Below are 23,880 nucleotides of genomic sequence, written 5' to 3' on the forward strand. Positions count from 1 at the left end.
CCAAACCTATTTCAAGTGGTTTAGATTAGGTTCAGGTTTGTTCCCTATATCTTGTAACCTATTATCTGCAAATAAATGAGGTATTTTGCAACCTACAATAGAGACCTACTGGCACCAGAGTATGCTCTCACCCCTTTTAGATGTAGGGGGCATCTAAAGGGCTATTATTGTCGGATTGAAAAAAAAGCACTCGTCAGTAGCCACATTATTCATAATTTGTAAATTCTCTTAATCTCAAATATATGCAGCCATCATATCTACTGTAAAATAATCACACTAATCATCTGGCTAGTTCAAGTACTCTTGATTTATAAACAAAACCAAACATTAGTGTCAACGGAAAACATGGTACAAAAGATACAGTAACATATAGCTTCTGAAATGACTTTGATGCTCTTTGCTTTGTTCTCTCAAACTGGAAGAAGCAGACAACAGGTGAAACAAACACTGTCGGACTGATTGATTTAAAAGTCCTTAAGACAGAGCCTTTCTGGATATTCTGAGAAAGAGTCGACTCTTCATCTAAAACACAATGGCTCAGTCAGTCTCTTCAAAGATAGGAAACTAGTTTACTATATTGGCAACATAAGACATGGTCTTATTACAGTTAGAAAAGCATACACACGTTATATATAAAAAAATATGAAATAGCACATGAGTATTTACATAAAACATTAAGCCACCACACTAACAACATGAGTTACTCTTTTAATAAAAAAAATAATTTACATCACAAGAACAAACAAACTGTTATCCATGAGTAAAAACATTCATAGTGTATGTTTGAAAATAGAGGACATCACTTAAATATAAAATGTCAGGTAAATGTTTGGAACTTTATTGTTTTCTCTTCCAATTTGTCTTGATAAGGAAAAGGTCCTTATGTACATCATTATAAAGTCATGCCTTTTGCCTGGCTGTTCGCTTCAGTTAGAAAATCTATCATTCTATATGGAGTGCATATTATAGAACTAAGTGCAAACAAATGGCCTTGTCATATTGTGCATTTTCAAAACCTCCGTTTTTGGTGGTTTATACCTTTCGTCAAGCAGCAACACCTTTTCCTCATTGTAAAATATCTGATAATAAATTCTCTTGTATGTTTTATATATCTTCGTTTATATTTTGAACCCACAGTTTAAAATGGCCAGTGCTATTGCTTTTATCTATTTATAACTGAAACTATGCTTAGTAGTGCTCAGGCATCTGTTTCAGCCATTTACTTCTCACTATAAGTGTTGATCCCTGTAGCAGTAACAAGGTACAGTACAGAGATGATGGCAGAGACCAGGGCACATTCATCAACTCCTGCTAAAGCTGTCAGGCAGACAGAGTGAGGACTGCCTGAAGTCCTGCAAGGCAGCAGGATGGATGGATGGATGGATGGATGGATGGATGGATGGCACAGCCTCCACTAATAGGCACTTAGATCACTGTGGTCCTCATGTTAAAACCACTCCCATGGTGACTGAGCTGAATATATGTGCCCACAGTCTCTGCTCTCAGCCACCTTGCTGCACTTAGTGTTAATGCTGTGACCTGACCACATCCCGACCACGCCCTGGCTGGGGAGTTCAGAGGTCACGCGTCGGAGATGCAGCTCTGGATCTTGTCCATCCACTGATGGGCGCTCTGGGCATCCGAGGCGCAGAAGTTGTACACTCGCTTGGTGGTCTTCAGCTGGAATGACAACACCCAACCAATGGTTCAACAGTGACAGGAGAGATGGGATGTGACATACAGAGCCTGATACTGCCATGGCTGGAGTGTGTTCTACCACAGAACAGATCACAAGCAGACAGAGGAATGGAGAACCAGAGAGACACTCACGTCGAAGAAGGCCTTCTCACTGATGTGTTTAGGAGCTCCTATGGTGGGAGTGGCGATCAGAGCTGACTCCACCTCCGCCAGGTCAATGTGGCCCCGGCAGTTAGTGTCCTCCCCCGTGTCGTAGTACCTCAGCTGGGACAACACACACACATATAACACCTCTGGCATAGGACTGGAGACATTACCTGGAACAGACTGGTAGCAACATGCAACATGCAACATGCTGTAATACTCACTTGGTGTTTTGTAATGTCCAAAACAAACCAGCGAGGTTTCCATCCTTTCAGCAGTGCTCCTCGTTTGTACAGAATCCCCTCAAACGATCTGAAAAACACACCATTAAGATGAATTGAAAACATCTGCTTGGTAGAGCGATTCTGTCTATCTGTCAACGCTTTACAGAAGAGTTGGGTGAGGAAACAGGAGTAATTAGAAGTCCTGGCCCCTGTTTGCTGTCTCAGTGCTGGGAGTGGAGACCCACCTGTTTTCCTCGTTCTTGGGGGTGAACTGGTTGTAGAGTGTGGCGGCCCGGCGGTTGACCCCGTTAGTGGCAGTGGGGCTGCTGTCCTCCCCCAAGCCAGTGTCAGGCAGGTGCAGTATGGATCGTCTCTGGAAGGCCTGCAGACTGGACGTGGGGATTAGCCCCGAGGTGGACGCAGACTGCTTGCGGAGCTGCAAAACAGACAAGACAGATGGAATAAGAAAAGCCATGAAACATTAGTCAAAACATCCTCCCAATGTTCTGTGTCACAGATTGACGAGTCAAACAATGCTGTCTAGCTGAACCTTCCAGTAAACAAGACCTGAGTTCAGGCTAAGTAAGGCTTATGGGAAACAGGAGTCGGGGGAAGAGGAGAAAACATGGGAAAGTGTGTTGTGTAAGTCTTACATTTCCCTCCTGTTTGAGGTCCTCCTGGATACTGACTCTGACCCTCTCCAGAGTGGCCTGCCACCTCTCTGGTGCTTGGCTCATCTCCCCCTTCAGCCGCTCTATGTCCTGCAACAACAGAAGGGCTCTCATCAGTATCAGCCCCACAGTCAGGCATGGATAACATCATCCCAACTCAGATTTATAGAACTCACAGCCAGGAGCTTGGTGATGGCGTCAGGCTGGGCGCGCCCCACACTGCTGTAGCAGGGCCATACGATCCTCCTTTTGCTGGTGGCGATGGTGTCCGTCTCCTCCATGCTCTCCGAACTGACAGCCAGCATCCTCCAGTCATAGGACGGGCCTGTGCACAGGGTCTCCCCCGTGAAGAAGTCCCACTTCCTCAAAGCAGGGATGCTAATAGAGGGCTTGAGCACCGGCTAAATAACATGAAACAACCAAAAATAACTTAGGATAATCTGATATGTTTACACAGATAATACATGAGACAAATATCTATTTTGGCTAGTTTGAAATCAAGTCTGTAGAGTAGAGTTCTTTCCCCAATGATGTGAACCTGTCCAATCTCTCAGTGAGCACACCACAGTAAACAGCCAGTGGGAAAGAATGCTGCCCACCGGACCTAACACTTCCCCGAACACTTAATCACGTCGGGGCCCGGGGTGCACAAACACACAGGCTGTTTTCCTCCACCTCCTACTGATTTATACGCCCCTGGAATAACGGGTACAGCCGCCGCGATCGCTGGCCAGCGGGAAGAGGATTTGCAGTTCCCATGAACACAACTAACCCATTGGGATGGACTTTGAAGTTGAAGACCAGACATATGCCAAGACAGGGTTAAACAGCAACATCAGAAAGTCCCTGTCAGGGAGTTGGAAGAGGCTAAGCGAGACGCTTCCTTTACGACCACAGATATTAAAAGATCCCAAACAACACTGATAAGAAACTGCTAACAGAGTTCAGCTGGGCTCTCCTGGGCCTGTGACTCACGGTCTTCACCAACATCAACAGTCTGCCACAGAACATTCAGCAGGACTGGGAGAGGAACACTGGAAGGTCACCACAATAAGGCATCATCTGGTGCAAGAGAGTCGCAGACAGCCATCCATCATTATGGATGTCGTCTGGGAGAAAACTGAAGTTTTAGGAGCTGGACTGGCTGCTCTGGAAAGTGTGAAGATCCCTGTATCTCTACTGAGGATGTCCAGAACAGGAGAACTTGGGTGTGCGTAAGTGTGAGTCAGTGGGTGAACTAGAGAAAAGGCCATTGTGGATCTGGCTGACAAACACAAACAGAATGAAGTACCAACACTACGTATCAGAGATGGCAGCAAACTTGCAACACACAAGACACACTAACAAAGACGGCACAGACAAGCACTCACCTCAGCCTCTGAGGGACTGTACAGGTAGTTGAAGAACAGTGGACTCCTCCGGTGCATTCTGCTGATACACTCCCAGATACAGACCCCCCTCCTGGCCTGCTTGTCTCCTGGCTTGTCCTCGAACAATGTGCCTTTTGAAGAGTGAGACAAAGATGAGGTTGTTCAACAGGCTGAGACACACTACCACTATTAGCTGACAAATCCCTGATCTAAGATAAGAGATAGGATCTAGGTAATTTAGAAGTGCTTCACTGCAACATGTCAGTATCCTGAAATACCTGACCCATTACACTATCATTACACACTATCATTTCACAGACAGAACTGTAGTTTCAACACTCTGCCTGTTGAATCCCGCAACTCTGCCAAATACTTTAAATGCACGTACAGATCTTAATGGCCTTACTGTTAAATCCTCCCTTTCCACTGTATTGTAATATACCGACCATGCTCCAGGCGTTCGTAGTCGGAGTCCAGGAGGAAGTTCTTGAAGCGGTTGGAGATGTAGTGGTACGCCAGGAACTTCAGATAGTGCTGATTAAACTCAAACTCCATGGGGCACTGGTCCTGGATCTGCAATGAGAGGAGATGGCGAGAGAGAGAGGAGATGGCGAGAGAGAGAGAGCGATGGCGAAAGAGAGAGAGGAGATGGCGAGAGAGAGAGAGCGATGGCGAGAGAGAGAGGAGATGGCGAGAGAGAGAGGAGATGGCGAGAGAGAGAGAGGAGATGGCGAGAGAGAGAGGAGATGGCGAGAGAGAGAGGAGATGGCGAGAGAGAGAGGAGATGGCGAGAGAGAGAGGAGATGGCGAGAGAGAGAGAGCGATGGCGAGAGAGAGAGGAGATGGCGAGAGAGAGAGGAGATGGCGAGAGAGAGAGAGGAGATGGCGAGAGAGAGAGGAGATGGCGAGAGAGAGAGGAGATGGCGAGAGAGAGAGGAGATGGCGAGAGAGAGAGGGAGCGATGGCGAGAGAGAGAGGGAGCGATGGCGAGAGAGAGAGAGGAGATGGCAAGAGAGAGAGGAGATGGCAAGAGAGAGAGGGAGATGGCAAGAGAGAGAGAGGGAGATGGCAAGAGAGAGAGAGGGAGATGGCAAGAGAGAGAGAGGGAGATGGCAAGAGAGAGAGAGGGAGATGGCAAGAGAGAGAGAGGGAGATGGCAAGAGAGAGAGAGGGAGATGGCAAGAGAGAGAGAGGGAGATGGCGAGAGAGAGAGGGAGATGGCGAGAGAGAGAGGGAGATGGCGAGAGAGAGAGGGAGATGGCGAGAGAGAGAGGGAGATGGCAAGAGAGAGAGAGAGAGCGATGGCAAGAGAGAGAGAGAGAGCGATGGCAAGAGAGAGAGAGAGAGCGATGGCAAGAGAGAGAGAGAGAGCGATGGCAAGAGAGAGAGAGAGAGCGATGGCAAGAGAGAGAGAGAGAGCGATGGCAAGAGAGAGAGAGAGAGCGATGGCAAGAGAGAGAGAGAGCGATGGCAAGAGAGAGAGAGAGAGCGATGGCAAGAGAGAGAGAGAGAGAGCGATGGCAAGAGAGAGAGAGAGAGCGATGGCAAGAGAGAGAGAGAGAGAGCGATGGCAAGAGAGAGAGAGAGAGCGATGGCAAGAGAGAGAGAGAGAGCGATGGCAAGAGAGAGAGAGAGAGCGATGGCAAGAGAGAGAGAGAGAGCGATGGCAAGAGAGAGAGAGAGAGCGATGGCAAGAGAGAGAGAGAGAGCGATGGCAAGAGAGAGAGAGAGCGATGGCAAGAGAGAGAGAGAGCGATGGCAAGAGAGAGAGAGAGCGATGGCAAGAGAGAGAGAGAGCGATGGCAAGAGAGAGAGAGCGATGGCAAGAGAGAGAGAGTGATGGCAAGAGAGAGAGAGCGATGGCAAGAGAGAGAGAGCGATGGCAAGAGAGAGAGAGCGATGGCAAGAGAGAGAGAGCGATGGCAAGAGAGAGAGAGCGATGGCAAGAGAGAGAGAGCGACGGCGAGAGAGAGAGCGTTGGCGAGAGAGAGAGAGAGAAAGGTGACACATTTTGATGGCTGGAGTATGTCCCTGTGTTATGACTACAGATGGGTCCGTTATGACTACATACGCTCCCCATTACCGGCAGAATAAAATGGAGACCAGGGAGCAAAGGCCAGTGACTGATATCATCACTCTCAGACAAAAGCTGGGCCGAGCTAGAAGGCAGCGTCCCGGTCCAGCAATGTGCAGCAGCGGCCAAGCGAGAAGACCTTGCCGCTCTTTTGTATGTTTTGGGCCACCTGGGCGTACTGGCGAAAACAACAGCTGTTTCTGAGATGAGGAACTTCTATTTTCAGAAACTCATCAAACTCCCTCTCCCCTGTTTATCGCACTTCAGCCCCAGAGAACCTCTGTCAGGCCTCCTTGGCAGACGCCCCTCCAGTTTCAAAAGACAAACTCAGAAACTATGTGTTGATGTAAGTGTATGGGAGTTGGCCTGCCGGACCCTGGGGGACACAGAAAACACAACGTTCTCTAAAGTTAGCATTTGAGCATGTAAAACCCAATCCACTTCAGCTGCACCCTCCACCCCACCTCGCCTTCCGAGGAGAGAGACTTAATCCCCACAACTGCAATTTTCCCACTCGGTGCTCTTAACACTGAGGAAATGCATAGGGGATGGTGAAAAACACTAGCACGGAAAGCACAGCACTGACCGTGGGGTTCACAGACCATCTGGGCCCTGCAGCTGAAACTCCCCAGCGTACAACTCTGTCTAAATTACTTATCCGATGGGGGGATTGCAGAGTACAAAACCTCAACCGAGTCCATAGATAATGACAGCTGAGGCTCTCTCCTCCTCCTCCTCCTCCTCCTCTTCGAAGGAATGTGATGAGCTCATGGAGGAGGTATGGTGGGAGGGAGGGAAGGGGTTGAAGAGGGGTGTGGACGGGGGGTAATGAAAGGGGTGTGGGCCTCGGAGGTGGGTGTGCAAGGCTTGCCTGGTGCACGCAGTCCAGGAACTGCAGAAAGATGGGCGTGAAACCACTGCCCTGGCTGCTGGGGGTCAGGTTGGAGCGCTGGCTGAACTTGTGGCCGAAGGACAGCCACTCCTTCTCCAGCAGCACCTGGAAGCCCTCCAGGGTCCGGTAGAACGGGTCACTCAGCAGCTGGACCAGGGACACCACCTGGAGGGAGAGAGAAAGAGAGAGGGAGAAAGAGAGACAGACACAGAGAGAGACACCGAGAGAGAGAGAGAGAGAGAGAGAGAGAAAGAGAGACAGAGACACCGAGAGAGAGACACCGAGAGAGAGAGAGAGAGAGAGAAAGAGAGACAGAGACACCGAGAGAGAGAGAGAGAGAGAGAGAGAGAGAGAGAAAGAGAGACAGACACAGAGAGAGACACCGAGAGAGAGAGAGAGAGAGAGAAAGAGAGACAGAGACACCGAGAGAGAGACACCGAGAGAGAGAAAGAGAGACAGACACAGAGAGAGACACCGAGAGAGAGAGAGAGAGAGAGAAAGAGAGACAGAGACACCGAGAGAGAGAGAGAGAGAGAGAGAGAGAGAAAGAGAGACAGAGACACCGAGAGAGAGAGAGAGAGAGAGAGAAAGAGAGACAGACACAGAGAGAGACACCGAGAGAGAAAGAGAGACACGGGGGGAGTTAGAGGGTAGGAATGAAATAAAACTCAAAGTCCTTTAAAACTCAGAAGACTGACAAAGCTGCCAACTGTCGATGGCGTGACAAGGACCTCAGAGTTCTGTGACAGAGGGGTAGGTGACGAGGAGAGGGCTCCATTGACCCTGTTTTCCAAAGCAGTAACCTCTGTTCTCCCTGGTCTGTGGTTACACTACCTTTCCTGTCTGTGGTTTGAATCCTCTCCCTCTATATGCAGTGGGATGGTTATGGCTGGTTTCTGTAAGAGCGTGTCGTCTGACTGTACACATATGCTGCCGGCACTTGGCCTAGATCCTTCTCTGTGTCAGCTAACCGATGAACCCTGACACATGTGGAATGAATGAGGGAAACAGATTGCACTCCCTCTCCAGAGCACCACTGTACCCTCCAAAAAAACAGAGCAGGCTTTGCAGGCTTTCTGGAGTTGGTAAAAAGTCCTCTTCATCACAGCCCAGCGGTCCTCCCCAGTACAGACCTGAGCTCCTAAATGACCATAGCACCATCACTGAAGAGTAGGCTATTAGAAAGGAAAGAGGAGGGGAGAGTGAGAAACACAGGGATCTGCTTCTCCTCTGCTGGGTGTCTGTCTATGAGTTGGTCAGGAGATGAAGAGCCAAGGCATATGGAGCCCATTTCCTGGAGCAAGGCTGATCAGGCCCCACCGTGATGAGCAAGATGTTCTGGGCTTGACACGTGCCAGGCACGGGAAGCGAGGCTACACCAGTGCTTTTACACGGCAGCCATGGGCTTTACAGGCCCAGTAAACACATTGGGAGGCCACGTACGCGCACACACACACAATGCCATCCCCAATAACACACGCTCACTTAACAGGTCGGCATGGAAAATGTGAGCTCACAGTGCAAAAATGTGACAAAACGCTGAGCGAACAGGAAAAGAAAATTGATGAGGATAAAAACAAGCTTGTGTTTACTCTCCTAAAAACAGAATCAAGCACTTTCATGATTGAAATCAGTATGTGGTGACATAGGGCCCTACAGCCTCAGCATCGTTACACCACATTTCAGGATGGTATACTAACCAGGTTGTCTGGTAGAGTAGTACCAGAACAACTTTGGAAATAAGTCGTTGAAACTAAAAGGTGTAGCTGTGCGTTAGACCTGATAATGTGATGACCTATTTCCTTATCTGTAAATGTAGACCAGGGTTGTCAAACTCATTTTGCCATGGGGGCCGCATACAGTCTTCAACGAGGTCCAGAGGGAAAATGTGTTATATTTAGTCAAAATTGGCCTCTATAACCATCGTCTAGCTTTCATTTCATTGATATACTACCGTTCAAAAGTTTGAGTTCACTTAGAAATGTCCTTGTTTTTTAAATTAAAGCACATTTTTTGTCCATTAAAATAACATCAAACTGATCAGAAATACAGTGTAGACATTGTTAATGTTGTAAATAACTATTGTAGCTGGAAACGGCAGATTTTTTTAATGGAATAATTACAAAGGCATACAGAGGCCCATTATCAGCAACCATCACTCCTGTGTTCCAATGGCACGTTGTGTTAGCTAATCCAAGTTTATCATTTTAAAAGGCTAATTGATCATTAGAAAACCATTTTGCAATTATGTTAGCACAGCTGAAAAACTGTCCTTCTTTAGACTAGTTGAGTATCTGGAGCATCAGCATTTGTGGGTTCGATTACAGGCACAATATGGCTAGAAACAAAGAACTTTCTTCTGAAACTCGTCAGTCTATTCTTGTTCTGAGAAATGAAGGCTATTCCATGTGAGAAATTGCCAAGAAACTGAAGATCTCATACAACACTGTGTACTACTCTCTTCACAGAACAGCACAAACTGACTCTAACCAGAATAGAAAGAGTGGGAGGCCCCGGTGCACAACTGAGCAAGAGGACAAGTACATTAGAGTGTCCAGTTTGAGAAACAGATGCCTCACAAGTCCGCAACTGGCAGCTTCATTAAATAGTGCCCGCAAAACACCAGTCTCAACGTCAACAGTGAAGCGGCGACTCCGTTATGCTGCAGTTGCAATGAAAAAGCCATATCTCAGACTGGCCAATAAAAAGAAAAGTTTAAGATGGGCAAAAGAACACAGACACTGGACAGAGGAACTTTGCCTAGAAGGCCAGCATCTCAGGGGTCGCCTACCACGTCTTCCCTGTAACGCACAGCGTTGCGATTGCCTGCAATGACAACAAGCTCAGTCCGATGATGCTGTGACACACCGCCCCAGACCATGACGGACCCTCCACCTCCAAATCGATCCCGCTCCAGAGTACAGGCCTCGGTGTAACGCTCATTCCTTCGACAAACGTGAATCCGACCATCACCCCATGTGATACAAAACCGCGACTCGTCAGTGGAGAGCACTTTTTGCCAGTCCGGTCTGGTCCAGCGACGGTGGGTTTGTGCCCATAGGCGACATTGTTGCCGGTGATGTCTGGTGAGGACCAGCCTAACAACAGGCCTACAAGCCCTCAGTCCAGCCTCTCTCAGCCTATTGTGGACAGTCTGAGCACTGATGGAGGGATTGTGTGTTCCTGGTGTAACTCGGGCAGTTGTTGTTGCCATCCTGTACCTGTCCCGCAGGTGTGATGTTCGGATGTACCGATCCTGTGCAGGTGTTACACGTGGTCTGCCACTGCGAGGACGATCAGCTGTCCGTCCTGTCTCCCTGTAGCGCTGTCTTAGGCATCTCACAGTACGGACATTGCAATTTATTGCCCTGGCCACATCTGCAGTCCTCATGCCTCCTTGCAGCATGCTTAAGGCACATTCACGCAGATGAGCAGGGACCCTGGGCATCTTTCTTTTGGTGTTTTTCAGGGTCAGTAGAAAGGCCTCTTTTGTGTCCTAAGTTTTCATAACTGTGACCTTAATTGCCTACTGTCTGTAAGATGTTAGTGTCTTAACAACCGTTCCACAGGTGCATGTTCATGCATTGTTTATGGTTCATTGAACAAGCATGGGAAACAGTGTTTACACCCTTTACAATGAAGATCTGTGAAGTTATTTGAATTTTTAAAAATGATCTTTGAAAGACAGGGTCCTGAAAAAGGGATGTTTCTTTTTTTGCTGAGTTATATATACACACACACTTTTTTAAATTGATTTTTTTACTCAAACCACCCGTGGGGCTGGATTGGACCTCGGCCCGTATGTTGGACACCCCTGGTGTAGACGTTTCACTTGTCAGTTAAAGCCAAGATGTCTCTCTTTTCCTTTTCTTCCCCCTCTGTCCTACCCTCCCAGTCCCTCTCTCTCTCTCTCTCTCTCTCTCTCTCCTTCTCTCCTACCCTCCTACACCCAGTCCCTCTCTCTCTCCTACATCCCCAGTCACCCTCTTCCACTACTCCTGCTGGGGGAGAGACAGTGTGTGTGTGTGTGCGCGTGAGGCTCACCTGTGTGGTGATGTCCCAGCCATCCTCCAGACTCAGCAGGACGGACGAGCCACTGTCCAGCAGCTCCACCAGAATCAGGGCCAACTGCAGGAGCTTGTGAAGCTGCAAGGAACACACACACACACACAAAATAATACCCTGTCAGTTCATACCGTTAAGCTGTTCCTGTGAAGACGGTGTGGAGCCTGAGCAGGGCTTCTCCCAGATAATATTGTTTTGTAGTTTATGACACATTTAATGCAGGGCCATAGACTGCGAGGGTCACTATGATAACAATTTGGTGGTTGTCCCATGTCTGTTTGTATCGTTACCATTTCCCTTGGGAAATAAGCTTATTGGATGAGGAGAGAATATAGGATGAGGTCAGAGTCACACAGGAAGAACATGGAGAGCACGCCGCTGGCTCGTTCTCACAGATCTCTCACTGAGGGTCAGTGAGATGTTGTGGAAACCGTAGCAGGGTGTGTATGCATGTGTATTGGCGAGTGTGTGTTTGTGTATTTGATGGGAACTCACTTGAAGGATCCACTCAGAGTCCTCCAGGGCTTTGAAGAAGGAGTCCTGTGTGTCTGAAGGCGTAGCGCTCGGAGCGCAGGCCCTCAGCAGCTTCTTAAAGGCACCTTTGATCTGGCGCGTGTCAGCAAAGTCCACAGGCACCAGTTCACAGTTCAGAGTAGGGTCCATTTTGAAGCCCTGACAAAAGAGGAGAAATGTCATTGAAAATGAACAGTCCCTGAGACTATCACAGGTAGACGCAGACATTAAAATAACACTCTGAAAGACTGATTAAAAGACACGTAAAACTGACTGAGAAAAATAAAACTAATTTAAAGCAGAAGACAAAGATAGGGAATATATTAAATACTTGGGACGTACTGTATGAGGTAAAAACAGGGCTTCTGTTATGAAATGAAGTAGAAGTTTAATTTAAGAGGAGACTGTCTCTGTCAATGTGGCCACTGGCCAATCACAGCCACACGCACAGCTGGCGACTCCACCTCGCTCACATTTATTTATAACCTCTTTTAGCCAAGGAAAAGAATATCAATTTCATATTCAACACACACAGACACATTGCTCCACTCAAACAAGTGACTGAAAACGAGCAGAACGTACCAACAACAGTTCAAATGTAATATTATCAGAGATGTGGGACTGTATTAATAATAAATCATAATTTTGATTAATTGCAATCAAGAGTCCCCTTATCAGCTTGGAAATGTAGTCTGCTGGAACCAAACAGTGGTTACACATTCTAGACTGGAGTATTCTGATTCCCCTTCACAGGATCCTGGAAAAATGGACCAGCCCTCCCATAGACAAATACTCCATAACTCTGTGGCACAGTCTAGCCACACCCCTACTGAGAATTTTAACTGAAGGCCCCAATACCAACAAAGCTTTATGTTGAAAACACACACACACTCTACGGACTCATCATCCCCTAAAAGTCTGGACCCAGCTCTCGTCTTACCCTGAGGTGGGACTTCTCTCCAAAAATGTAGAGGGCAGCCTGCTGTTTGAGGAGCTGGGCATGCAGGCTCTCGCTGCCTGCGGGGGGCGCCAAATCCTTCCCTGCCAGCCTGGCACCAATATCGGCTGCAGACGGGTGCTGGCTGAAGCGGCTGCTGGAACGCAGGCTGGCCCAGACACCTGCAACAACACAGAGAGAGAGGTACAGTTAGAGTTGGCACCACAGGCCTGTAGAGGACTGGAACGCAAAGGCGCTAACTAGCCTGGTTCAATACTCATGTGCTCCTCTGTCGTTATGTTTGACATGACAATGTATGACCACAAAGAGGGGTTGGTTAAGCACAAACAGCCGAGACCACCATACGGGGAAACAGATAACGGAATGATAATGACAGAATGGCACATAGCGACATAAAGACTACAGCATATTAACACATTGAAGAATAGAATTTGTACTCTTAAATCTACGGGCAGAGATCTATTCATTCACTAACCAAGGGGAAGAAACTGAAGGATGCTCATTTCTCTTTGACAAACCACTACCACCAAGATGCCTAAAATACAGAGCTGTATATGGTAGAACCTTTTTGTGATAAACCATACTTCCTCTGCTTTGCTTATTCTGTTGCTAAGGCCCCGTCTGAGTCAGGCTGTAGATAAGGAAAAGGACAACACATTTAGTGTTTAAGCAGCTTTGGCATGGAGTACATTCGTCCAATTAAACTGCCGGATATCAATTACAAAAATTTAGAGTGAGCTCTCAACCAATCAAACCATCAACCAATAGACAGGTAACTTACATTTTAAATCCTATCTCGGCTTGAGACGGCTAGACACACATTGCATACAATGCAGAGGTTAAGTCACAGAGGCCTCCTCCCCGAGCTGCCTGTCATGACTGAGCTGAGCCCACAGTACCTCCCTTTGGGCCAAGACTGCTGACTGACCACATCCACAACTGCTGAGACATCACATTCAGTGACAAGTGGACCACATTTACCCTGAAGTGGACCACAGTCAGATTATTTTCCAGCAGAAAAGAACCACAGCCTTGCCCAAGCGCGCCAAAAGAGGAAGCAACGGGTGATACTAGGAATCTCTACAGAGATACTCCTTATTACTCAAAAGAGAGATGAGCACACCGGACGCAGGATACGTTTGTAACTGTTAGAGGCATGAGCGTGGGTTACATTGAATCAATGACCAGGACATAAGATGATGATGTTAATGAAGAGGGTTGGAAAAAGAGAGGGGGAGAGATCTGAAGAGTAGACATATCCACTATACCTTGATTTTGGATTCTCCCCTTAGTGGCAGGTTTTTGGTTTGAGTGAGTGAATAGCTTATCCCTGTACCCAAGCACTGGCAGGTAATGGATGCGGGGTGAGGGGGGGCACAGAAAGATCACAACATCAGATGGACATAACATACCAGCACACACTCAATCCCCCAACCGTAGGGGAAACATAGTGCCGTACGCAGTCATAAGGTTACATCAAGTAACTCTGTGTTGTTGTTTGTGTCGCACTGCTTTGCTTTATCTTGGCCAGGTCACAGTTGTAAATGAGAACTTGTTCTCAACTAGCCTACCTGGTTAAATAAAGGTGAAATAAAACATTTTAAAAAATGGGGAGCTAGGCTCCAGACTTAAAGAGACCAACAGGGATGGACGGTGGAAAGATTCATTTGCAATTCAGTCTTGAGATTAACAGAATGGAGGTAACATGCATGACATAGTAGATAGACCATTGAGTTAAACACTTTATAAACTAAACACGTTGAAAATAAACAAGGACTTCTGCAGCATAGCACACACAAACTGTTGCGCTAACCAAGAGCTCCCTCCCAGAGAGCCGTCTTTATTTCCTCCTTCCTTACTGCTGATGCGCTCTTAAAAGTGGCAGCGCACGGTGAATGCTCCGTGCAGGGTTTTGCCACGATGTTGCTTAAAAACAATGAATATCCCACAGAAGCCGCATGTTACTGGAAATATTCAAAGATTATTTAGAAGGCAAATCAAAATCCACTTAATGCTGCTGGCAATGACCTTGAAAGTCACCTTTGGTTGTAGCAATCTTGTGCTTGAATATTACAGGAACTGTGGCAACTAACCTAACAATACACTTATACACTTCAACTTCCAGAGAAGACTTCTCTGAAACCATGATGCAGACAGCTGCATGCCAATAACAGACATCTTATAATTTCCAGAAAATCTAGGACATCTTCACTGGACACACCAGACTACTAGGTCACATTGATTTGGTAAGATACAATTAGGCCATGTTCAATAAGAGTTAAGAGATCAACAGATGAATGAGCATGAATGAATAAACAGATCAACCTCCTTGTTAACATTACACTAACGATGGACGTCGGAGACCACAGCATGTGCTATATTTGAAATGGAAACTGCTCAGTGTATTGAACTGGGCCATGCACAGTCATTTGCCTAACGCGTCATTCCACTCCATACCATTACTGTAAACTGTCAGAAAACTCCAGTGAAATCCACGTGCATTATGTGCGCCTCCTATAGGATCTTTACCATGTTGAAGTTGAAATGTGTCAAACTGTTCATATGAAGTTGTGACCTACTAGCATAGTGCACTAGCGGGGCACATCTGCTGCCCTAATGTTCATGTAACACACGGACCGTCACCATGTGTATTAATGGCAAATACAGATGACAAATAAAGCTGAGTCAGAGACCAAAAGGAGGCCAGTATATCTCCAGGACTGCGGTTGCAGTGTGATATACTGGACTTTGAGGAACTGACTCGTGTGTACAGCACTCACCTCCTCTGGCAAAGCTGCTGGAGAAGGGCATGTCCAAATGGACGGGAGCCATCTTTGGTATTCTAGATGTCCTCCTTTCACTGCCTGAAGAGGACACACAGGCATGAAACGGGGAGAACAGCATTCAGCTGTAACCAGGACAAACGCAGTAACACAGACCCAGAGAGGACAGGGAATGAAAACCATGCCTGGATGACTAACCATCTATATTTGTCAGACACAGCATCTGAGAACATAACTACCCCACAGTGTGTCTCAGATACTTCACAAAATGGACACAGACCTGGGAGATTAGGCCAGATTTAACGCAAGGAGAAATTATTTAAGAGTTAAATGAGGCGAGCGAACAGAGAGTTGCATTACCTACATTTAGGTGGAAAAATACTGATTGCTGTATTTGAAATTAGGCCTAAGCCTTGGGCTCACACTCGACAATCGTGTCCCGTTGCTTAAGTTCCAATCAGCGGATCTGAACATAATCAGAAAGTCTGAAGCTATCAAGCCTTGGGAATCCTATTTCCGCCGTTAAGACTATTTGATCCCTGCTTATGTAGATCTTAAAGCTGGGAGATGGAGATGGATGCCATTGACATTGATTCAGGGTGTGTTTTGATCCAGTTCCCAGAGACTAAAGATCTATTGTGGTTACATGGGAAACAGAATCCGCTGACTTTGCGTAGGGTATGTGCTGGTCACACAGCTCTCTGGACTGCCACTTGGCGGTGGGGTGAAGTATGGGGAGATGGATGGAGGGTGACCCCTGGGTGTCCTTTTCCTCTTACATAACCACAACATTGTGCCGCAGTTCCTTCCAAACACAACGGACACAACATAAATAACAGGCAGCGGCCCAGAGGAAACCTCACTAAGACATTCAGCAGAATAAAACTGAAGGAACGAGGACAAACACACGAAAACAATAGTGACAGGGTGGGAAAAATACCACCAGTCTAGAGCAGGACAGAATCCAGAGCAGAGCCCAGAGCGGAACAGAGCCCAGAGCGGAACAGAGCCCAGAGCGGAACAGAGCAGGGGATACCTGGTGAGAGGCCGATGAGAGAGCGGTTGGACAGAGTGTTACTGCCGTTCAGTTTGAAGTAGACGGGGATGGAGTTGAGGATGGCCTGTAGATACTTCTCCTGCTCCAGACTACTGGACAACTCTGAAGAGTTGGCAGGGGCTAGAGGGAGAGGACACCAGTCATTAGACATATTCATCATCAATGGTCAAAATTGTATAACATGACTGTGTAATGCAAGTCCTTTAAATTCCGTACGGTGTACGCCTTACGAGAATGGTATCAAAAGGTTTCTACAGGTGTGTGTAAGTAATGTACAGTACCAGTCAAAAGTTTGGACACACCTACTCATTCAAGGGTTTTTCTACACTGTAGAATAATAGTTCTAATTCTAATCCAAGATGGCGTAGTCAGACGTCTTTTGTCTTGTCGTGTCCCGTGTATATATCTTTTTATATATTTTTTCTACGCATATATTTTTTAGATTTTTCTTAACGTCAACATACTCTCCTGCAATCCGCCTCACCCAATGTAGTATGGATCTGCTATTTTCTTTACTCCGGCTAGCCGAAGAAGTCCATCACTCCTTGGGCTACAATACCTATTTTGCCAATTGGCCTGGACGCCTTTTACTGCCGACATGGAGCCCCGCTGACCCATCACGACTGGACTACTGACGTAATTCGCCCGAGGGGTTTTTTCAACTGGCTCCTCTGTCGCGACGTCCCCTGAATGCCCATCTGCTAGCCGCGGCCCGCTAGCTGTCTAGAGCATATCGGACTGTTAGCTGAAGAGGCTCATCGGACAAATTCTTTGGCCACTATACCTATTTTGCCAATTGGCCTGGACCCTTTTACCACACGGAGCCTTGCTGATCCATTACGACTAGTCTGCCAACGTAACAGCACAAGGGGGCTACAACAGACTTCTTCCGTCGCGACGTCCCTCTAAGGCCCTTCTGCTAGCTTGCTATCCCCGGCCCGCTATCTGTCTCCGGGCCCGCTGAGCAACTCACTGGACCCCTGTGATCACTCGGCTACGCATGCCTCTCCCTAATGTCAATATGCCTTGTCCATTGCTATTTTGGTTAGTAATTATTGCCTTATTTCACTGTAGAGCCTCTAGCCCAGCTCAATATGCCTTAGTTAACCCTTTAGTTACACCTCCCACACATGCGGTGACCTCACCTGGTTTAAATGATGTTTCTAGAGACAATATCTCTCTCATTGTCACTCAATGCATAGGTTTACCTCCACTGTATTCACATCCTACCATACCTTTGTCTGTACATTATGCCTTGAATCTATTCTACCGTGCCCAGAAATCTGCTCCTTTTACTCTCTGTTCCGAATGTACTAGACAACCAGTTCTTATAGCCTTTAGCCATACCCTTATCCTACTCCTCCTCTGTTCCTCTGGTGATGTAGAGGTTAATCCAGGCCCTGCAGTGCCTAAGTCCACTCCCATTCCCCAGGCGCACTCATTTTTTGACTTCTGTAACCGTAAAAGCCTTGGTTTCATGCATGTTAACATTAGAAGCTTCCTCCCTAAGTTTGTTTTATTCACTGCTTTAGCACACTCTGCCAACCCGGATGTCCTAGCCGTGTCTGAATACTGGCTTAGGAAGACCACCAAAAAGCCTGAAATTTCCATCCCTAACTATAACATTTTCCGACAAGATAGACCTGCCAAAGGGGGCGGAGTTGCAATCTACTGCAGAGATAGCCTGCAGAGTTCTGTCTTACTATCCAGGTCTGTGCCCAAACAACTTGAGCTTTTACTTTTAAAAATCCACCTTTCCTGAAACAAGTCTCTCACCGTTGCCGCTGCAATAGACCACAATCTGCCCCCAGCTGTGCCCTGGACAGCATAAGTGAATTGATTGCCCCATCTATCTTCAGAGCTCATGCTGTTAGGTGACCTAAACTGGGACATGCTTAACACCCCGGCCATCCTACAATCTAAGCTTGATGCCCTCAATCTCACACAAATTATCAATGAACCTACCAGGTACAACCCCAAAACCGTAAACATGGGCACCCTCATAGATATCATCCTAACCAACCTGCCCTCCAAATACACCTCTGCTGGCTTCAACCAGGATCTCAGCGATCACTGCCTGCGTCCGTAATGGGTCTGCGGTCAAACGACCACCCCTCATCTCTGTCGAACGCTCCCAGAAGACTTCAGCACGCAGGCCTTTCTAATCGACCTGGCCCGGGTATCCTGGAAGGATATTGACCTCATTCCGTCAGTAGAGGATGCCTGGATATTCTTTAAATGTGCTTTCCTCACCATCTTAAATAAGCATGCCCCATTCAAAAAAATGTAGAACCAGGAACAGATATAGCCCTTGGTTCACTCCAGACCTGATTGCCCTTGACCAGCACAAAAACATCCTATGGCGTACAGCATTAGCATCAAATAGCCCCCGCGATATGCAACTTCTCGGGGAAGTTAGGAACCAATATACACAGGCAGTTAGGCTAGCTTTTCAAACAGAAATTTGCATCCTGTAGCACAAACTCAAAAAAGGTCTGGGACACTGTAAAGTCCATGGGGAATAAGAGCACCTCCTCCCAGCTGCCCACTGCACTGAGGCTAGGAAACACTCTCACCACCGATAAATCTGCGATAATTGAGAATTTCAATAAGCATTTTTCTACGGCTGGCCATGCCTTCCACCTGGCTACCCCTACCCCGGTCAACAGCCCTGCACCCCCCACAGCAACTTGCCCAAGCCTCCCCCATTTCTCCTTCACCAAAATCCAGATAGCTTATGTTCTGAAAGAGCTGCAAAATCTGGACCCCTACAAATCAGCCGGGCTAGACAATCTGGACCCTCTCTTTCTAAAATGAGCCGCAGAAATTGTTGCAACCCCTATTACTAGCCTGTTCAACCTCTCTTTCGTATCGTCTGAGATCCCCAAAGATTGGAAAGCTGCCACGGTCATCCCCCTCTTCAAAGGGGGAGACAATCGAGATACAAACTGCTACAGAACTATATCTATCCTACCCTGCCTTTCTAAGGTCTTCGAAAGCCAAGTTAACAAACAGATCACCGACCATTTCGAATCCCACCGTACCTTCTCCGCTATGCAATCTCGTTTCCGAGCTGGTCAAGGGTGCTCCTCAGCCACGTTCAAGGTCCTAAGCGACATCATAACCGCCATCAATAAGAGACAATACTGTGCAGCTGTATTCATCGACCTGGCCAAGGCTTTCGACTATCAATCACCACATTCTTATCGGCAGACTCAACAGCCTTGGTTTTTCAAATGACTGCCTCGCCTGGTTCACCAACTACTTCTCAGACAGAGTTCAGTGTGTCAAATCGGAGGGCCTGTTGTCTGGACCTATGGCAGTCTCTATGGGGGTGCCACAGGGTTCAATCCTCGGGCCGACTCTTTTCTCTGTATACATCAGTGATGTCGCTCTTGCTGCTGGTGATTCTCTGATCCACCTCTACGCAGACAACACCATTCTGTATACTTCTGGCACTTCTTAGGACACTGTGTTAACCAACCTCCAGACAAGCTTCAATGCCATACAACTCTCCTTCCGTGGCCTACAACTGCTCTTATATGCACATAAAACTAAATGCATGCTCTTCAACCGACCTCTGCCCACACCTGCCCGCCCGTCCAGCATCACTACTCTGGACGGTTCTGACTTAGAATATGTGGACAACTACAAATACCTAGGTGTCTGGTTAGACTGTAAACTCTCCTTCCAGACTCACATTAAGCATCTCCAATCCAAAATTAAATCTAGAATTGGCTTCCTACTTCGCAACAAAGCATCCTTCACTCATGCTGCAAAACATACCCTCGTCAAACTGACTATCCTACCGATCCTTGACTTCAGCGATGTCATTTACAAAATAGCCTCCAACACTCTACTCAGCAAATTGGATGCAGTCTATCACAGTGCCATCCATTCTGTCACCAAAGCCCCATATACTACCCACCACTGCGACCTGTATGCTCTCGTTGGCTGGCCCTCGCTTCATATTCGTCGCCAAACCCACTGGCTCCAGGTCATCTATAAGTCTTTGCTAGGTAAAGTCCCGCCTTATCTCAGCTCACTGGTCACCATAGCAGCACCCACCCGTAGCACGCACTCCAGCAGGTATATTTCACTGGTCACCCCCAAAGCCATTTCCTCCTTTGGCTGCCTTTCCTTCCAGTTCTCTGCTGCCAATGACTGTAACAGATTTCAAAAATCACTGAAGCTGGAGACTCGCATCTCCCTCACTAGCTTTAAGCACCAGCTGTCAGAGCAACTCACAGATCACTGCACCTGTACATAACCCATCTATAAATAGCCCATCCAACTACCTCATCCCCATACTGTTATTTATTTTGCTCCTTTGCACCCCAGTATCTCTACTTGCACAGTCATCTTCTGCACATCTATCACTCCAGTGTTTAATTGCTATATTGTAATTATTTTGCCACTATGGCCTATTTATTGCCTTACCTCCCTTATCCTACCTAATTTGCACACACTGTATATAGACTTTTTCTATTGCATTATTGTTTATTCCATGTGTAACTCTGTGTTGTTGTTTGTGCCGCACTGCTTTGCTTTATCTTGGCCAGGTCGCAGTTGTAAATGAGAACTTGTTCTCAACTAGCCTACCTGGTTAATAAAGGTGAAACCAAATAAAATTGTGAAAACATAAAGACTATGAAATAACACATGGAATCCTGTAGTAACCAAAAAAAGTGTTAAACATCAAAATATAGTTTATATTTGAGATTCTTCAAAGTAGCAACCCTTTGCCTTGATGACAGCTTTACACACTCTAGGCATTCTCTCAACCAGCTTGATGAGGAATGCTTTTCCAACAGTCTTGAAGGAGAGCCCACATATGCTGAGCACTTGTTGGCTGCTTTTCCTTCACTCTGCGACCCAACTCATCCCAAACCATCTTAACTGGGTTGAGGTCGGGTGATTGAGGAGGCCATGTCATCTGATGCAGCACTACATCACTCTACTTCTTGGTCCAATAGCCCTTACACAGCCTGGAGGTGTGTTGGGTCATTGTCCTGTTGAAAAACAAATGATCGTCACACTAAGCGCAAACCAGATGGGATGGCGTATCGCTGCAGAATGCTGTGGTAGCCATGCTGGTTAAATGTGCCATGAATTCTGAATAAATCACACACAGTGTTACCAGCAATGCATCCCCACATCTCCTCATTCATGCTTCACGGTGGGAACCACACATGTGGAGATCATCCGGTCACCTACTCTGCGTCTCACAAAGACACTGCGATTGAAACAAAAATCTCAAACAGACTCATCAGACCAAAAGACAGATTTCCACCGGTCTAATGTCCATTGCTCGTGTTTTTTGGCCCAAGCAAGTCTTCTCTTCTTCTTCTTGTCCTTTAGTAGTGGTTTCTTTGCAGCAATTTTACCTGATTCACACATTCTCCTCTGAACAGTTGATGTTGAGATGTGTCTGTTACTTGAACTCTGTCAAGCATTTATTTGGGCTGCAATCTGAGGTGCAGTTAACTCTAATGAACTTATCCTCTGCAGCAGAGGTAACTCTGGGTCTTCCTTTTCCTGTGGCGGTCCTCATGAGAGCCAGTTTCATCATAGCACTTGATGGTTTTTGTGACTGCACTTGAAGAAACTTTCAAAGTTGTTTTAATGTTCTGCATTGACTGACCTCCATGTCTTAAAGTAATGATGGACTGTCGTTTCTCTTTGCTTATTTGATCTGTTCCTGCCATAATATGGACTTGATCTTTTACCAAATAGGGCCATCTTCTGTATACCACCCCTACCTTGTCACAACACAACTGATTGGCTCAAACACAATAAGAAGGAAAGAAATTCCACAAATTAATGTTTAACAAAAATCACCTGTTAATTGAAATGAATTCCAGGTGACTACCTCATGAAGCTGGTTGAGAGAATGCCAAGTGTGCAAAGCTGTCAAAGGGAAAGGGTGGCTACTTTGAAGAATCTCAAATATATTTTGATTTGTTTAACACTTTTTTGTTAACTACATGATTCTATATGTGTTATTTAACATTATTGATGTCTTCACTAATATTCTACAATGTAGAAAATAGTAAAAATAAAGAAAAACCCTGAAATGAGTGTGTGTCCAAAATTTTGACTGGTAATGTATGTGTGTGTGCTGTACCTGTTGAAGATTGGTTCTGGGACTTAAAGAGTCCCACCACACTCTTGCCGTGGAAGCCTCCAGATCGCAGCAGCACAGCTTTGGTGCGGGGGTGTTTCCAACACACCACTGGCAGGCGGTTGTGTCTGTAACAACGGGCCACCTTCTGCAGGCTGCTGTCCTGCACCGACTGGGGAACCACAAGGAGCCCTGGGTAACTGTGGGTTACACACACCATCAGCCCATTCAGCATGGAGACCACTACTGGGACACCTATGATGGCAGTTTGATCTGATACAACCAATATGTGAACATTGAATACACCTCTGAGCAATACACATTGCTCAGAGCGCCAACGTCTTGTCTGACATGACAAAGTGCGTTGTGTGTACCTGCGACAGAGGGAGTAGAGTCTGTTGACTGCAGTGACTCTGAACTGCTCTCCTGTCTTAGAGCGGGAGGAGCTGGCTGTGACGGTGCCCAGGCCCAGCCGCTGGTAGTCACGGAAACACGCCCGCTCCACCAGCTGCTCCATGGTGGACTTCTCTGACGCCCTCAACGTGCTGCTGGGGGGTGGCTCACCCTCATCTGACACTGGAACACACACACACACACACACACCACACACACACACACACACACACACACACACACACACACACACACACACACACACACACACACACACACACACACACACACACACACACACACACGTCAGGAAACTCTAGCTTGTCAAAACTCCCCTCCTCTTCATCCTTGTAGGAGTTTAACATCAGTCTGCTCCTACCTGAGATGTCATCATCCTCGTGCCAGGTCATCCGACTCGCTCTGTCGTTCTTCTTCAGCGTGGTCTGACTCTGACGGCCCATGGTGATCATCCCAGCTCTCTTGGCTCCTTTCACAATGGTCTTGGACAGCGTCCTGTGAGGAGACCGTAACATCATTTATCATGTCTGATTCCAGCGTCAGATAAGGAAGATTTCTCAACACTTTCAGGCAGTGTCTGTTGTGGGAGGTATTACAGGAACCTTTCAAACACATCATGGGACTTGCCATCCAAAACAACTTTAACTGGAGTGCGTCACTGTGTGCTACTCAGACAGAGGTGGGACTGACCTGAAACCCGTGTTCCTCTCCTTCTGTTTGGGAAGGATGAGTTGGGGAGCGGTCTGGCCTGCTGCGAAGGCGAATGTGCTGAAGATGGACTGAGGGTAGCGGATCCTCTGGACGTGTTTCCTGAAGATCTCCACCATCTCTGAGCTCACCTCCTCGTCAAACGCCACCTTGATCAACTGGAGGGGACACAGGAAACATCAGGGAAC

The 23,880-nt window shown here is 47.1% G+C and overlaps 1 protein-coding gene across 4 annotated transcripts in view; it reads right to left on the reverse strand.

Annotated features, from left to right (window-relative positions):
• Positions 1 to 287: 287 nt before the first annotated feature.
• Positions 288 to 23,880, reverse strand: part of LOC106562098 (myotubularin-related protein 13) — a 158,551-nt gene continuing 134,958 nt past the window's right edge. The window contains exons 24-42 of one of the 4 annotated variants that reach the window (XM_014126675.3): positions 23,675 to 23,850; positions 23,346 to 23,479; positions 22,948 to 23,149; positions 22,577 to 22,773; positions 16,429 to 16,569; positions 15,390 to 15,473; positions 13,878 to 13,952; positions 12,592 to 12,770; positions 11,634 to 11,810; positions 11,118 to 11,219; positions 7,053 to 7,238; positions 4,554 to 4,680; positions 4,108 to 4,238; positions 2,914 to 3,138; positions 2,720 to 2,827; positions 2,312 to 2,502; positions 2,067 to 2,154; positions 1,831 to 1,962; positions 288 to 1,680 (exon numbers count right to left, since the gene is read on the reverse strand). In XM_014126675.3, the coding sequence (XP_013982150.2) occupies positions 1,582 to 1,680; positions 1,831 to 1,962; positions 2,067 to 2,154; positions 2,312 to 2,502; positions 2,720 to 2,827; positions 2,914 to 3,138; positions 4,108 to 4,238; positions 4,554 to 4,680; positions 7,053 to 7,238; positions 11,118 to 11,219; positions 11,634 to 11,810; positions 12,592 to 12,770; positions 13,878 to 13,952; positions 15,390 to 15,473; positions 16,429 to 16,569; positions 22,577 to 22,773; positions 22,948 to 23,149; positions 23,346 to 23,479; positions 23,675 to 23,850 (2,754 nt within the window). In that variant the 3' untranslated portion in view covers positions 288 to 1,581. The remainder of the gene's footprint in view (positions 1,681 to 1,830; positions 1,963 to 2,066; positions 2,155 to 2,311; positions 2,503 to 2,719; positions 2,828 to 2,913; positions 3,139 to 4,107; positions 4,239 to 4,553; positions 4,681 to 7,052; positions 7,239 to 11,117; positions 11,220 to 11,633; positions 11,811 to 12,591; positions 12,771 to 13,877; positions 13,953 to 15,389; positions 15,474 to 16,428; positions 16,570 to 22,576; positions 22,774 to 22,947; positions 23,150 to 23,345; positions 23,480 to 23,674; positions 23,851 to 23,880) is intronic. The other 3 variants (XM_014126677.3, XM_014126676.3, XM_014126678.3) reach the window with 3 other exon arrangements.

Source organism: Salmo salar, chromosome 11 (assembly GCF_965601325.2).
Source record: "Salmo salar chromosome 11, fSalSal1, whole genome shotgun sequence".
NCBI lineage: Eukaryota > Metazoa > Chordata > Actinopteri > Salmoniformes > Salmonidae > Salmo > Salmo salar.